Raw genomic sequence first — 15,939 nt, 5'->3', positions numbered from 1 at the left:
TCCACCTTCACATTATTTTAATACCATAATTTTCAACCTCCTGCTAATGACTCAGTCCCATAATTCCATCTCTCTCTCTAGTTGTCTCACTCTACCCATCTCTCCCCATCTCGCTCTCTAGTGGTCTCACTCTACCCATCTCTCCCCATCTCTCTTTCTCTTCTTTCTCTCGTTCTTTCGTTCTCTCATTTTCTTGATATCTTGTTTTCTAGTTCCATCTCTCCATCTCTCTCTCTGTCTCTCTCCATCCCTCCATCACAATTGAGGTAACTCGGGCCAGTGTAGATACGGACCCAGGGGCGAACAATAGGGCATTCATGATGCCTTGCAAATGCAATGATGATCCTGCTCTCTCTAAACCCCCCCGCCCCAACCTCCACCAGCCTCCACAGCTGCACAGGAATGCGGTCCAACAAGTCCCCCCCCCTCCCCTCTATCCCCCCCGCCCCCCCCCAAACTTCCACCCTCACCACTATCGCAACCAAAGCCAACCTCAACCCCCTTCCCAAATAAAAAGAGAGAGGGCAAGAAATGGGCAATTCTGCAGATGGAACACAAAGAGAGGATTCATGGCTTTAGTCACAGACACTCACGGGAAGAGAGGGGGACCCATTTAAGTGTTGCGCAGCTGCACTGATTCATTGCAAAAAATGGGTGAGGAGAGACAAAGGTCAGCAAGCAGCATAATTTTTTATTCATCCTTCTGGAATCTGCATGAGGCCGTGCACATTAAATCACTATATCACTAAATCACTAAACTATGAATCACAGGGAGCCATGGCATCAGTATGATATGGCATCAGTATGGTCTGACAGTGGTCCTGGGTGGCTGAGTTGGTAGAGCATGGCACTTGCAGTGTCAGGATTGTAGGTTAGATTCCCAATGAAGGCCACCCATATGAAAATGTATGTATGTACGTACTACTACTACTAGTCTCTTTACAAAAAGTGTCTGCTAAATGGCATAGACAGTGCATTTGGAAAGTAATCAGACCCCTTGACTTTTTCCACATTTTGTTACATTACAGCCTTATTCTAAAACGGATTAAAGAGTTTTGCTCCTCATCAATCTACACAAAATACCCCATAATGACAAAGGTTTTTAGAAATTTTAGCAAATTTTTGAAAACCTAAAAACTGAAATATTACATTTACATAAGTATTCAGAGCCTTTAGTCAGTACTTTGTTGAAGCACCTTTGGCAGCGATTACAGCCTTGAGTCTCCTTGGGTATGACGCTACAAGCTTGGCACACATGTATTTGGGGAGTTTCTCCCATTCTTCTCTGCAGATCCTCTCAAGCTCTGTCAGGTTGGATGGGGAGCGTCACTACACAGCTATTTTCAGGTCTATTCGATGTTCAATCGGGCTCAAGTATGGGCTCTGGCTGGGCCACTCTAGGACATTCAGAGACTTGTGCCGAAGCCACTCCTGCATTGTCTTGGCTGTGTGCTTAGTGTTGTTGTCCTGTTGGAAGGTGAACCTTCGCCCCAATCTGAGGTCCTGAGCACTCTGGAGCAGGTTTTCATCAAGGATGTCTCTGTACTTTGCTCCGTTCATCTTTCCCTCAATCCTGACTAGTCTCCCAGTCCCTGCCACTGAAAAACGTCCCCACAGCATGATGCTGCCACCACCATGCTTCACCATAGCGATGGTGCCAGGTATCCTCAAGACGTGACGCTTGGCATTCTGGCCAAATAGCTCAATCTTGGTTTAATCCAACTAGAGAATCTTGCTTCTCATGGTCTGAGAGTCTTTAGGTGCCTTTGGGAAACTCCAAGTGGGCTGTCATGTGCCTTTTACTGAATAACGGCTTCTGTCTGGCCACTCTACCATAAAGTCCTGATTGGTGGAGTGCTGCAGAGATGGTTGACAGATCGATGACTCGACACAATCCTGTCTCGGAACTCTACGGACAATTCCTTTGACCTCATGGCTTGTTTTTTGCGCTGACATGCAATGTCAACTGTGAGACTTTATATAGACAGGTGTGTGCCTTTCCAAATCATGTCCAATCAATTGAATTTACCACAGGTGGACTTCAATCAAGTTGTATAAACCTCTAAAGGATGATCAATGGAAACAGGATGCACCTGAGCTCAATTTCGAGTCTCATAGCAAAGTGTCTGAATACTTATGTAAATAAGGTATTTCTGTTTTTGTTTTTTATAAATGTGCCATAATTTCTAAAAACCTTTTTTCGCTTTGACAATATGGGGTATTGTGTGTAGATTGATGAGGGGAAAAAATAATTAGATCCATTTGAGAATAAGGCTGTAACATAACAAAATGTGGAAAAAGTCAAGGGGTCTGAATACTTTGCAAATGCACTGCATCTGGCATCAATAAGAACACTGTTTCAATTAATCAGAGCATATTAATATCTGGACATGATCTACTAATAAAAATATATCCTGTATGACGTGGTATAAAATATATCTGAATGTTACTCCCAGGATCAAATCAAATCAAATCAAAGTGTATTTGTCACGTGCGCCGAATACAACAGGTGTAGGGTTGGCGGGTGGTGGGTGGAGGGACACAATGCAGATAGCACGGTTAGCCAATGCTGTTGGTTAGAGCCTGCTTACTTACAGGCTCTAACCAACAGTGCAAAAAAGGTATTAGGTGAACAATAGGTAAGTAATGAAATAAAAACAACAGTAAAAAGACAGTGAAAAATAACAGTAGCGAGGCTATATACAGTAGTGAGGCTTTAGCAGTAGCGAGGCTATATACAGTAGTGAGGCTTTAACAGTAGCGAGGCTATATACAGTAGTGAGGCTTTAACAGTAGCGAGGCTATATACAGTAGCGAGCCTACATACAGGCACCGGATAGTCGGGCTGATTGAGGTAGTATGTACATGTAGATATGGTTAAAGTGACTATGCATATATGATGAACAGAGTAGCAGTAACGTAAAAGAGGGGTTGGCGGGTGGTGGGTGGAGGGACACAATGCAGATAGCACGGTTAGCCAATGTGCGGGGGCACTGTTTGGTCGGGCCAATTCAGGTAGTATGTACATGAATGTATAGTTAAAGTGACTATGCATATATGATGAACAGAGTAGCAGTAGCGTAAAAGAAGGGTTGGCGGGTGGTGGGTGGAGGGACACAATGCAGATAGCACGGTTAGCCAATGTGCGGGGGCACTGTTTGGTCGGGCCAATTCAGGTAGTATGTACATGAATGTATAGTTAAAGTGACTATGCATATATTATAAACAGAGAGTAGCAGCAGCGTAAAAGAGGGGGGGGGGGCACACAATGCAAATAGTCCGGGTAGCCATTTGATTACCTGTTCAGGAGTCTTATGGCTTGAGGGGTAAAAACTATCATTACTAAGATGGTATCCAGGGCAGGCTGAGTGTCATAATATAACTAGGAGTAAATATGTGAGCCATGGAGGGTAAAGGCTACACCTGAACCATGGAGGCGTGGGATGGGGCCTTCCATCCACATTCTCCATTTCCCAGCATGAATGATACGCCATTTTGTCACTCACATGGCCTGGTTGTTTATAGTGTTATGAAGTTCTAATTTTAGAAGCGATATTAATCAATTAGAGCAAGTTGTTAAAAAGATGTAGAGATTTGGGTCAGAGTTGGAGAGGGTTGATTAGGTTTGAATTCCTGTTAGTTGCTTTGGATGTGGAATTTGTCCATGAGAATAGTTCAATTCCTGAATTGTCCTGAACCCTGATTGACGTCAAACCTGTTTACAGATGTTCTGGCCAATAGGTATTTGATGAAATGATTTTGAACTACATATTTTTACCTGTGTTATACACTTGTGTGTATAAGGTAGTAGTTGTGGAATTGTTAGGTTAGATTACTTGTTGGTTATTACTGCATTGTCGGAACTAGAAGCACAAGCATTTCGCTACACTCGCATTAACATCTGCTAACCATGTGTATGTGACAAATAAAATTTGATTTGATTTGATTTGATTTGTTGCTAACTGTAAAATTGAAGTGTCAACAAAACATGTCACAATTAATGGGGGAAAAACCCAAACAAGTATAAGCTAACTCTGCCTGTAAGTACAGAATATTTCCATCATTCAGGAAGCAATAGGTTGTCAAATACAACCATGCTAATATATGCAGTTCCTCCTTGTCAAATTATTTTCGGGCTTCTATTGAGTGCGTCATCATTCTGAACAAACAGCACCATTCACATCAGCCCTACGTGTCCATTGACATGGGAATGACTGTCCTCAATTATACACACGACAGTCGAACGCAGAATGTGACCCACTGCATGAATATGTTGACCGCTGTCCATGTTCCCTTGTTCTCTCTCTCTCTCTCTCTCTCTCTCTTTCTCTCTCGTCAGATTTCAGGAATTTCCCAGTGAAACTATTCTATGGACTGAGGCCAACACAAAAGGGCAGCCATCTCTCTCTATTTCCTTCTCTCGTTCTTTCTTTTTCTCCTCTATCATTTCACCATCAGCATGCTGTTTTCCAGGACGCAAAACTGGATTCCCCTTTTTTAATCTTTCTCTGCCACGGCTATCATTTTAGAACATGACATCACAATGACATTCATAGTATGTAGCTGCAGGCTTATTGGTTCATTTGAGAGTAAGAGATTACATTTTTGGGGGGATAGAGCCACAAACATGAACACAAAATGGCTGCTGCTGCCCCATATCACCCCACATGCACCTGGGGAGTCAGACATAGTGAATCCTGTCCCCTTGAACCTGCTAGTCATGAGTTCCCCATCCCCTCTCTCTCTCCTGCCACAGCACCATACAGATTCTTGTGACAGCGACAGGAGCAGACACATTAGTGCAGCCGGTCACATGGCAGGTTAAAGCAGGGATGTATGTCTCACTGTGATTAATAGATGGACATGTGAGTTCTATTTTCCACAGAGCTGTCAGCCCCTGGGGCCCATGGCCCTGGATGGGAGAGATGGGATCTGGATAGGAGAAAGATATGGACAATCTCTCTCTATGTTATATGAAAATATTCCCTTTGTACCAAAATGTACGTAATTCATTGTATTGATGAGCACATTCAGTACCTTATCTTGTGTAAAGTGGAACAAACAAAAGATTGAGCAAAATGCATTTACAAACAATTCAAATGGACTTTCTTTAAAATAAACAGATTGACATCAGTATTTTGGCAAGAAGTCTTATATTTTGGCAATAAGTCTTAGTAGTAGCCTATAGGATATGTCCGTCTCATAGTTGACTATACACAGATAGAGATTAATTATATTTAGGCAATAAATTTGCACTCAACTTAATTTTTCTAAAAGCCCCACTTTTTCCTCATAATTACTAGCTATTGAACTAATATATTTCAAAGATAATATTTAATCAAACGAATGTTAACTTATACATTCAAAAACGGATGATCTTTTAGATGTAAATAGCTTATAATAATCGACTGATTAGGCCTAAAAATAATAGATTGCAAGTCTGTCATTCTTGAGAAGAAATCGAAAGCGAGATGAAAATCAAACGAAAGTTATTGGACCAGGACATCAAGTTCACTTTTTTGGTTGGCCTCCTTTTAAAATTGTTTACAACTCGTATGCGCCTAGTTGTTCATTCATTTGATCTATCTTTCGTGCATTTCTCCCACACTATCAAGACAATTGTTTTTAGTGCAATTTATACAATTTATAGACTATATATATATATATATATATATATAAGAATGCATTTCTCCACGATTAATGCTACGACAATGAATAACATATTATGAACATTCTGATTGAACTAACCCTATGATAGGCTTATGAGTAGCACAGAGAGTTTTGGTGCGTTATTTAACAGGAATTCCGAACAGAATGAAACCATTTCTAGAAGACCTATAACATTTCTCGCCTATAACTGACTGAAGTAACTCTTCCGGCATAGCCTTGCTGCAGGATCCCAGTGTTATGAAAGTATATAATACAATTTCAGTTCTGCTAAATTGAGAAAATTGTAAAGCAGGTGCTTATTTCGTTAGTTAATGGTATATTGAGAATTTCTAGAATATCTAACGCTAATTTTGGCAACGGAAAAAAAACGAGGATTTCATGTGAATTAGCAAAATAATGACAACTTCAATCACTGCTAATTAACAATTTACTTTTAATTTGGAGTCTCACTAAAAAAACAGTTTCGTTTTAAATAAATTCAAACATATTTTTACCTTCTAGTTACAATACATTGGGAATACTCTAAGTAAACATCTCGCATTCACATAAAAAAAGAATGCCATGCCCTGCATAAATTCACAGTGATTTTTATTTCACCTAATGCATAATATAACATAGCCTACAGCACAGTCACTCTGAATCACAAAAGACATATCACAATTAATTCCAACTTGCTCTTTGCCCGTCAGATTCCTTTGCTTGCTTATATAAATCAACATAAAATCAAACCTTTTGTCAGCATATGAGTGAGAGGCTTTTTCTTTAAACTGCTCTCTCTCATACACAAACAGAAGTAGTCACTCACATCAAGGCCAGGACAGGGCCTCAGTATCCCAGTGTAGTCAGAGGGGTGTATGTAGCCCCCATCCTGAATCCTGCACCCTCAACCAACCCCTCTCGGACGAACCCACCAAGACCAGCACCCAAAGGCCCAGACCCATGGTCTCGGTGGACATGAGAATAAAACAGATGGAGAAAGCTAGTCCAGCTAGTGCAGTCCTTGGATGTTGTGTTATGTGTGAGATACTGTGTCTGTGTAGTAACACAGGGCCCAGAGACACACATCTCTTTCTTTTCTCTTATCATTTTTTCAAGATGCACAAAACTGCTTTTTGTTCCTCTCATTTTTTCATTTAGGAGTCTAATGGAATGGGGCTTGCAGGGCATCTGATCACATGGTTACAATTCACCTGAGATGACAACAAAGAGGCTAAAGAAGAGAGAGACGAGAGGGAGAAAGGGAGAGAGAGAGAAAACTGAGACACGGATTCAACATGAGAAGGAAAAGGGAAACACTGGCGGTTATTGTTGCAATCAGTGTGTGTGTGTGTGTGTGTGTGTGTGTGTGCGTGTGTGTGTGTGTGTGTGTGTGTGTGTGTGTGTGTGTGTGTGTGTGTGTGTGTGTGTGTGTGTGTGTGTGTGTGTGTGTGTGTGTGTGTGTGTGTGTGTGTGTGTGTGTGTGTGTGTGTGTGTGTGGCCCATAATATTCAGTCCCTTAATCTATCTTAACGTGTGACAATGTACTTATATACTGTAAATATCTGATATATTAATGACTACAAGTAAGTTACTTACAAGTTACATAGAATACAGCCAGTTACAGTAACAATACATTCAATGCAGTAAACATCATGAATGATTTGACCTCAACAGCACAACCTTACACACAGAACACTCTGGATCTTGACATGTATTTTAGACGCATATGTAATATTTTTAAGGGACGTCCAAGAGCAATTTGGAAGAGCAATATCGGAAGTGAGAAAAGTTATGTATTTCATAGAGTATAGGGGTGAAAGGTCACGTACATTGACCTCAGGATTGGGGCCATAAGGCCCTTATTGCTGGTCAACAATGTAGGGATGATGATTTTGGATCTAATTCAACTCCTCCAGCAACTCACTCTACCCTATATCACTTTTTGTCATATTTCAGCACTATATCAGCCACAGGCAGTACTGGAAATGTACCCAATTATCATACTTGAGTAAAAGTAAAGAAACCTTAATAGAAAATTACTCAAAAGTGAAAGTCACCAGTAAAATAATACTTGAGTAAAAGTCTAAAGGTATTTGGTTTTAAATATACCTAAGTATCAAAAGTCAAAGTAAAGGTATAAATCCTTTCACATTCCTCATATTAAGTTAACCAGACATCACGATGCTCTTGTTTTTTTTCTTTTTTCTGGATAGCCAGGGGAACACTCGAACAGTTCATTTACAAACGAATAATTTGTGTTTAGTGAGTCCTCTAGATCAGAGGCAGTAGGGATGACCAGGGATGTTCTCTTGATAAGTGTGTGAATTGGACCATGTTCCTGTCCTGCTAAGCATTAAAAATGTGACGAGTACTTCTGGGTGTCAGGGAAAATGTATGGAGTAAAAAGTACATTATTTTCTTTATGAATGTAGTAAAAGTAAAAGTTGTAAAAAATAGAAATAGTAAAGTAAAGTACAGATACCCCAAAAAACGTATTAAGTAGTACTTTAAATAATTTTTAGGCCATAGACCTAATTCTTTTATTATTAATTTCCTGGGGTTAACGATGACCTAGGTATAAGTAACATATTCACTGCATCAAATAGGGCCTTATCAACTGTATAATGACGTTATAATGAATATAACGACGTTGTGTATTTTAATCCCTTGGAGATTTTTCGTGAAGTTTAGTGTACTTTGACCACAAATGTATTATCATGATTGTTTATTTATTCAATATAACATGTCAACACATCAAACAAAGCAGGCCTTATTTGGTTCCTAAATAGAGCCAGTGTAAAGTCACTTAAGCCACTCTGATGTAAAATCTCACCTCCTTTCATTGGAAATATTAGTGGTGACGGACGGACAGGCAATAACAGTAACCCGTCGTCCAGTAAGAAAGCCGGAGAATATTAAATGACCAATAGGCGTCCAGCGTGTGCGCAAGAGGGTGGCGTCGACTCAGTGTTGGAATGCTGCCTCTCAGAATGTTTTCCACTTTCAATCACTTTTTTTTCTCCCGTTCCTTTTCACAACGGCGCTCTTTAAGCTCCGGTGCGCGATACAGAGCGGCCATTCATTGAAGGGCAAACCAAACGAGGGGGCAGGGGACAGGGCGAGCGTCACACTGGTGGACAGGGGAACGCACGAACTCCCGTGTTGAACGGGCGATCTCCTAAACTCTGCATTGGTAAGTTTTGTAACTTTATTTTCCATATGAACATAAAATAGACTTGTTTACGTCTTTGGGTGGAATTTCAGAAATATCCAAATCTTATTAGCTAAGAGGTTTTTTAAATTCCCAATATGATGTTGGGCTGAATTTTACGGGTTTTTCTCAGCTTTAGTCTAAAAATAGGATTAAAACAGGGAAATACATATTCTCAAGATTATTTAAAGATAAATACTGAAACATTTAGGAGTTCGTTTTTAATATTCAGTTTTCTTCATGAACCTTGTTTATTTGGAAAATAGGCCATCTTGGGTGAAGCAACCCCTCCTATGATTAGCCTATAATGGCATATGGACTCCTATGATTAGTCTATAATGGCATATGGACTGATATAAAATGACAAGAACCGGTGGATTTGGTCTTCTTATTATGTAGCCTATAAACTGGTTCCAGTGGACATATATTAGCCTATATTTCGTTACATTTTGTGGCCTAACATAACTGTAAACAAGAAAACATTGTATGAATGCCTTTCTGTTCGTCTCAGAGCTAACGGCCATTTCTAGGCCTACCATTGTAATGAAAATATCCACTGGGAATAGACGTTGAATTGACGTCTGTTCCCACTTGGTAAAGTCTCTGCTTAGGTCTATAAAAAATGATGTGAAAAAAGTTAGCAAATGGGGTCTGACCTCATTGCCCAGTGTAAAATGTGTTAATCGCCTAATTTTGTTCTATTCTATGTTATTAATTTCAGGCGACATCGGTGGAAGTGAATGGGAAGTGCAAAGGACAGGATTTGGGTACATTCGATTACGCACGAGTAGGCTATGGGTTTACGCGTGGCATATAGGAATAATTCCATATAAAGGAGCGAGTCCGGAGCACATCTCTCAGCGGTAGCTTAAAGTTTTGCATTCTCTGAACAAATTTACCAAATTTTCCTGCAAGGATATTTTTTTTGTTGCCAATCGATAATAGCCTATACATTAACATGTCTGGAGAGGAGCACAGTCTATCCGAGGCAGAGTTGAGTCCCGGGGGCTCAGATGATGGTCACTCTCTGTCACCGGCACACTCCGGGGCCACCGGCGGCCGGGACTCCCCGCTCATCGGTCCGTCGCAGCAACTGACGGGGCTTTCTGGCGCAGATGGCGGCGGAGAGGACGGTGGACTAGTACCCAAGTCAGAGGTGGATATGGACCGGTTCCCCATCGGCATCCGCGAGGCGGTCAGCCAGGTGCTGGACGGATACGACTGGACGCTCGTGCCCATGCCCGTGCGCGTAAACAACGGGAACAAGAGCAAGCCGCACGTGAAAAGGCCGATGAACGCCTTCATGGTGTGGGCGCAGGCCGCGCGCCGTAAACTGGCGGACCAGTACCCTCACCTGCACAACGCGGAGCTCAGCAAGACACTCGGCAAACTGTGGAGGTGGGCATTGGCAGGCATTGAAATGAATAGGCCTACGTGGGAAATTGATCATCTATAGGCTACCTGTAGGCCTTGTTGGCGTTTGTGTGCAATTGGAGCATGACTCATGCATAAAGTCCTACTGTCTTCAGATACATTTCCTTCCTGTATTTTTCAAATATGTTTCTGAAATGAAAGGCACTATATTATATAACCATTAACGTTATTTAGCAGACACACTTATCCAGAGCAACTAGGGTTAAATGCCTTGGTAAAGGGCATTATTATTCACCTAGTCAGCATTGGGATTCAAACAAGTGACTTTTCAGTTACTGGACCAACCCTCTTAACCACAAGGCTACCTGCCGCCCTGCCATGACCATGTTTTGTCCCACAGGCTCCTGAATGAGAGTGACAAGAGGCCTTTCATTGAGGAGGCGGAGCGACTGCGGAAACAACATAAGAAGGACTACCCAGAGTACAAGTACCAGCCCCGCAGACGCAAGAACGGCAAGCTGGGGACCAATGGTGAGGGAGTGGAGGGAGCAGAGGGGGAGGGCAGCCATGCCCAGACCCATTACAAGGCCCTCCACCTGGATGTGCACAGTACAGGGGCTGGGTCCCCCCTGGCCGACCTCCACCACCATCATCACCACCACCCTGCAGGTGAGTTCAACTTTATTGGTTAATGAATTTACCCAGTACTATGAGTAAGTCCTACTTCAACTAGCTAGGGCAAACAATAGGCCACCTAGCACCACACGGCCTTCTGTAACCTGAGAGAACAAGAAGGAAACAGAACTACCGTCTCCATTCCAAATGTTTCACTTCTATTGCTTTGCCGATCGTTATGTTTCCTTTTCCTTCCAGGTCAGGGTCACAGCCCGCCAACACCCCCCACCACCCCAAAGACAGAGCTCCAGTCTGGAAAGATGGCGGAGGGGAAGAGGGAGGGCGGCGGTGGCTCAGGGTCCTCTCGTGGAGGAGGCCTGGGGGTAGGAGCAGAGGGGGCCTCCGGGGGCCATTCATCAGCGGGCGGGAAACCCCACATCGACTTCTGCACCATGGACATCGGCGAGATCAGCCACGACGTGATGGCCAACATCGAGCCCTTCGACGTCAACGAATTTGACCAGTACCTGCCGCCCAACGGGCACCCGGGGGTCGGCCAGGGCGGCGGCGCCACACCAAGCTCCTCCGCTACATCCTACGCCTACGCCCTCGCCGCCGCCAGCGGTCACTCAGCCGCCTGGCTCTCCAAGCAGCATCAGCATCAACAGCCCTCCCCCTCAGACGCCACCAAGGCCCAGATCAAGAGTGAGTCCGGGGCCGGGAGCCACTACGCAGAGACTTCCTCCTCTTCGTCAGGAACCCACGTCACCTACACCCCCCTCAGCCTCCCCCACTACGGATCAGCCTTCCCCTCGCTGCCCTCCAGGGCACAGTTTGAGTACGGGGAGCACCAGGCTCCGGGGCCGTACTACGCCCACTCCAGCCAGGCCCCGGGGCTGTACTCAGCCTTCTCCTACATGGGGCCCAGCCAGAGGCCCCTCTACACTACCATCACTGACCCCTCCAGCGTGGCCCAGTCTCACAGTCCTACACACTGGGAACAGCCTGTCTATACCACCCTGTCACGGCCATGAGAGACTGAGATGCATGGGATTGGATGTGTGTGTGTGTGTCTCTACACCACCTTCTCACGACCCTGAGAAAGGGATAAAGAAAGACAAAGATTGGAAGGGTGTAGGGTGGCTACTGAATGTGTGTGTGTGTGTGTGTGTGTGTGTGTGTGTGTGTGTGTGTGTGTGTGTGTGTGTGTGTGTGTGTGTGTGTGTGTGTGTGTGTGTGTGTGTGTGTGTGTGTGTGTGTGTGTGTGTGTGTGCGGCAGGTTAACAAAGGATGGATATCTTACTGATCTTGTATTGGGATTCATTGGGACTTGACAGTGTATCTCTTTCCATGGAGGCCTTATAATCTTTTACTGTACAGTATATTTTCTATCACAGCCAATGGTCAATAGCCAATCAGAATAAACCTTTAACCAATGTGTGCCATGTTTTAGTGTGTAAGGTCAGGATCCCAGCTGCCAGAGTGTCATAGTGTATAGTAAGAGGGCTTATTGTGATGATGAGCCCAGAGCACACAGAACTAATACCGTAGTGGGAAGAAGGATACACATAGGGTTTCAAAATGCTGCTAACTTTCCCCAAAATTCCCAATTTTTCCAGAAATCCTAGTTGGAAGTTCCTGGAATTAGGAGGGAATAAGAAGGATGTCCAGGAATCCTCTTACTGGGATTTCTGGAAAAGTGGGGAATTTTGGGAAAGTTAATGGAATTTTTCCAACCCTAGCTACCTATATAACAAAGATTGATTAACATTGCCGGTAAGGACTGGCTTTCAGCGGGTTTCCACAGGCTATCAGCCTAGGACAAATACAATGTGATGTGTATCAGAACAGGGTTGTTTTAGATTGAAATAATCCGATTCTATTAACCAAACTAAAGGAAATGTTTGTGTGACTTCATTTTAGTATTTTTTTTATGACTTAAGTGATGTATTTCTTGGTTATTTTTTATATGACTTTACATTCTGGTTCGATATTACACTGACATGTCTTCAACACTGCTTCTGAAAGGAAATGTTTATTTCAAATAGGTCAGTTTACTTGGGCAAACAAAAAAACTTTATGCGTTGGTCTACGGGCGTCAGGTAGCCTAGCCGTTAAGTGCATTAGGCCAGTAACTGAAAGGTTGCCGGTTCGAAACCCTGAGCCGGCGTGGTGGAAAAACCTTCTGTTCTGCCCTTGAGCAAGGCAGTTAACCTGCAACAACTACTCCCCGGGCGCCATGGACGTCGATTAAGGCAGCCCCCACTGCACATCTCTGATTCAAAGGGTTTGGGTTAAATGTGGAAGACACGGTTGAATGCGTTCAGTAGTGCAACTGACTAGGTATCACCTTCTGCGATGCTGCTTGACTCGTGTGTTGCGTTGTGCAAAACCATAGTTGACGAGGAAAAAGGACATTAAAAAGGATGGAAAGAGAATTCCTGGAAACACTTTAGCATAGAGTTCTGGAAAGCAGCACGTTACCTCAACTCAATGTACATGTGCCAATAACACTTTACATGCTCTAATATCCTTGATGAGAATATATGGCACACATTTTGCTTATCCTAATCATAAATAATAAAACAATTGTTGAAGTCACTGGACTTTTTGTTTATTGATATGGATTGCATTTGTTAGCTCTGGTTGCTTCTAATTCCATTTGTTGACCAAATTATCAAAGCAAAACAATCTACATGACTCAGCAAGTACAAAATCGGCAAAATCTTTTTGTGAGGAATTCTCCAGCTTTAAACTAAAGATTTACTCTTAGTGAGAATTAGTGAGCTGTTTAGAACAAATGCCACATGCTATAGTTTATGTACATAGGTTTTCCCCTCTGCATCTCCCTTTTCTGTATCCGGTTTAATGTCCCTCTCGGCTCCCTCTGCAATGTGAATGATCACCACGTCTCTTCTTCCATAGGGGATTTCTACGGAGTCATTTTATACTGACCGTCTCTGCTTTGTAGTTTTTATAAAAAATAATTTCATTTCTTTTTTTCTCTCAATTTTGTACATTTCTGGATAGTTTCTAAACCTTTGTACGCTACACATTTGATGCATCTGCTTTCTTCTACAAGAAACAACAATGTACAAATATTATTGATGTTGTCATTACGTTGTCATTCTATTAAAGCAATTTATTTATACAAAACTGAAATCTATTGAAATTCATTCCACATTTTGAGAAAATGCGTTATGATATATAATAATATATATTTTGTCCTACAAAAGCATCAGGTAAAAGGATAACAAGTAACAACACAACATGTACAGTGCATTCGGAAAGTATTCAGACCCCTTCTCTTTTCCCACATTTTTTTTTACGTGACAGCCTTATTCTAAAATGGATTGAAGAAATTGTTTCCCCCATCAATCTACACACAATAACCCATAATGACTAAGCGAAAACAGGTTTTTAGAAATCTTAGCAAATGTATTTAAAAAAATAAATAATCCTTATTTAAATAAGTATTCAGACCCTTTGCTATGAGACTCAAAATTGAATTCAGGTGAATCCTGTTTCCATTGATCATCCCTGAAATGTTTCTACAACTTGAAGTCCACCTGTGTTAAATTTAATTGATTGGACATGATTTGGAAAGGCATACACTTGCCTATATTAGGTCCAACAGTTGACAGTGCATGTCAGAGCAAAAACCAAGCCATGACGTTGAAGGAATTGTCCGTAGAGCTCTGAGAATGTATTGTGTCAAGACACCGATCTGGGGAGGGGTATCTAAACATTTTTGCAGCATTGAAGGTACCCAGGAACACAGTGACCTCCATAATTCTTAAATGGAAGAAGTATGGAACCACGTATTGCCACTCGGCCAAACTGAGCAATCGAGGACCTTGGTCAGAGGGGTGACCAAGAACCCAATGGCAGCTCCAGAGTTCCTCTGTGGAGATGGGAGAACCTTCCAGAAGGACAACCATCTCTGCAACACTCCACCAATCAGGTCTTTATGGTAGAGTGGCCAGGTCGAAACCACTCCTCAGTAAAAGGCACATGACAGCTGGCTTGGAGTTTGCCAAAAGGCACCTAAAAGGACTCTCAGACCATGAGAAACAAGATTCTCTGGTCTGATGAAACCAAGATTGAACTCTTTGGCCTTAATGCCAAGCTTCAAGTCTGGAGGAAACCTGGCACCATCCCTACGGTGAATCATGGTGGTGGCAGCATCATGCTGTGGGGATGTTTTTCAGCGGCAGGAAATGGGAGACTTGTCAGGATCAAGGGACAGATGCACAGATCAAAGTACATAGAGATTGTTGATGAAAACCTGCCCCAGAGTTCTCAGGACCTCAGACTGGGGCAAAGGTTCACCTTCCAACAGGACAACAACACTAAGCACACAGCCAAGACGATGCAGGAGTGGCTTCGGGACAAGTCTCTGAATGTCCTTGAGCGGCCCAGCCAGAGCCAGGACTTGAACCCGATCGAACATCTCTGGAAAGACCTTAAAATAGCTGTGCAGCGACACTCCCCATCCAACCTGACATAGCTTGAGAGGATCTGCAGAGAAGAATGGAAAAATCTCCCCAAATACAGGTGTGCCAAGCTTGTAGCGTCAAACCCAAGAAGACTCATGGCTGTAATCGCTGCCAAAGGTGCTTCAACAAAGTACTGAGTAAAGGCTCTGAATACTTATGTACATGTCATTTCATTTTTTTTTATTTTTTTTTATACATTTGCAAAAAATCCCCAAAACCTGTTTTTGCTTTGTCATTATGGAGTATTGTGTGTAGATTGATGAAGGGGGGGGGGGGGTGATTTAATCAATTTTAGAATAAGGTTGTAAAGTAATCATTTTTTGAAAAAAATCTGGGGTCTGAATACTTTCCAAATGCACTGCAAACATCACTAATAAATCAAATCACTGCCATGTAGTCAGTGCTACAACAACAAGATCTCTGTCCCACAACACAAACCCTTCCCCTAAGCAGTTTAATTTCTGTTTGTGTGTGTGGCAAGCTAAAATTGACTGCTAATTCGCTGCGTTTAATCGGCTGAGGCTGCATGTTACTCAGAGAGACAAAGAGAACCATTGAATATGAGAGGGAGGGAGGGAGGGAGCTAGAAGG

The 15,939-nt window shown here is 42.7% G+C and overlaps 1 protein-coding gene across 1 annotated transcript; it reads left to right on the top strand.

Annotated features, from left to right (window-relative positions):
• The first annotated feature begins 8,476 nt into the window (after positions 1-8,476).
• On the top strand, positions 8,477-14,005 carry LOC139544293 (transcription factor SOX-10-like). The gene is made up of 4 exons (XM_071351246.1): positions 8,477-8,842; positions 9,582-10,258; positions 10,635-10,903; positions 11,108-14,005. Exons 2-4 carry the CDS (start codon positions 9,819-9,821, stop codon positions 11,881-11,883), a joined length of 1,485 nt encoding a protein of 494 aa, XP_071207347.1. The 5' UTR covers positions 8,477-8,842; positions 9,582-9,818; the 3' UTR covers positions 11,884-14,005.
• Positions 14,006-15,939: the final 1,934 nt, after the last annotated feature.

This window comes from Salvelinus alpinus, chromosome 2 (assembly GCF_045679555.1).
Source record: "Salvelinus alpinus chromosome 2, SLU_Salpinus.1, whole genome shotgun sequence".
Classification (NCBI taxonomy): domain Eukaryota; kingdom Metazoa; phylum Chordata; class Actinopteri; order Salmoniformes; family Salmonidae; genus Salvelinus; species Salvelinus alpinus.
The sequence above is the reverse complement of the archived record's forward strand: the minus strand, read 5'-3'. Positions and strand labels throughout refer to the sequence as shown.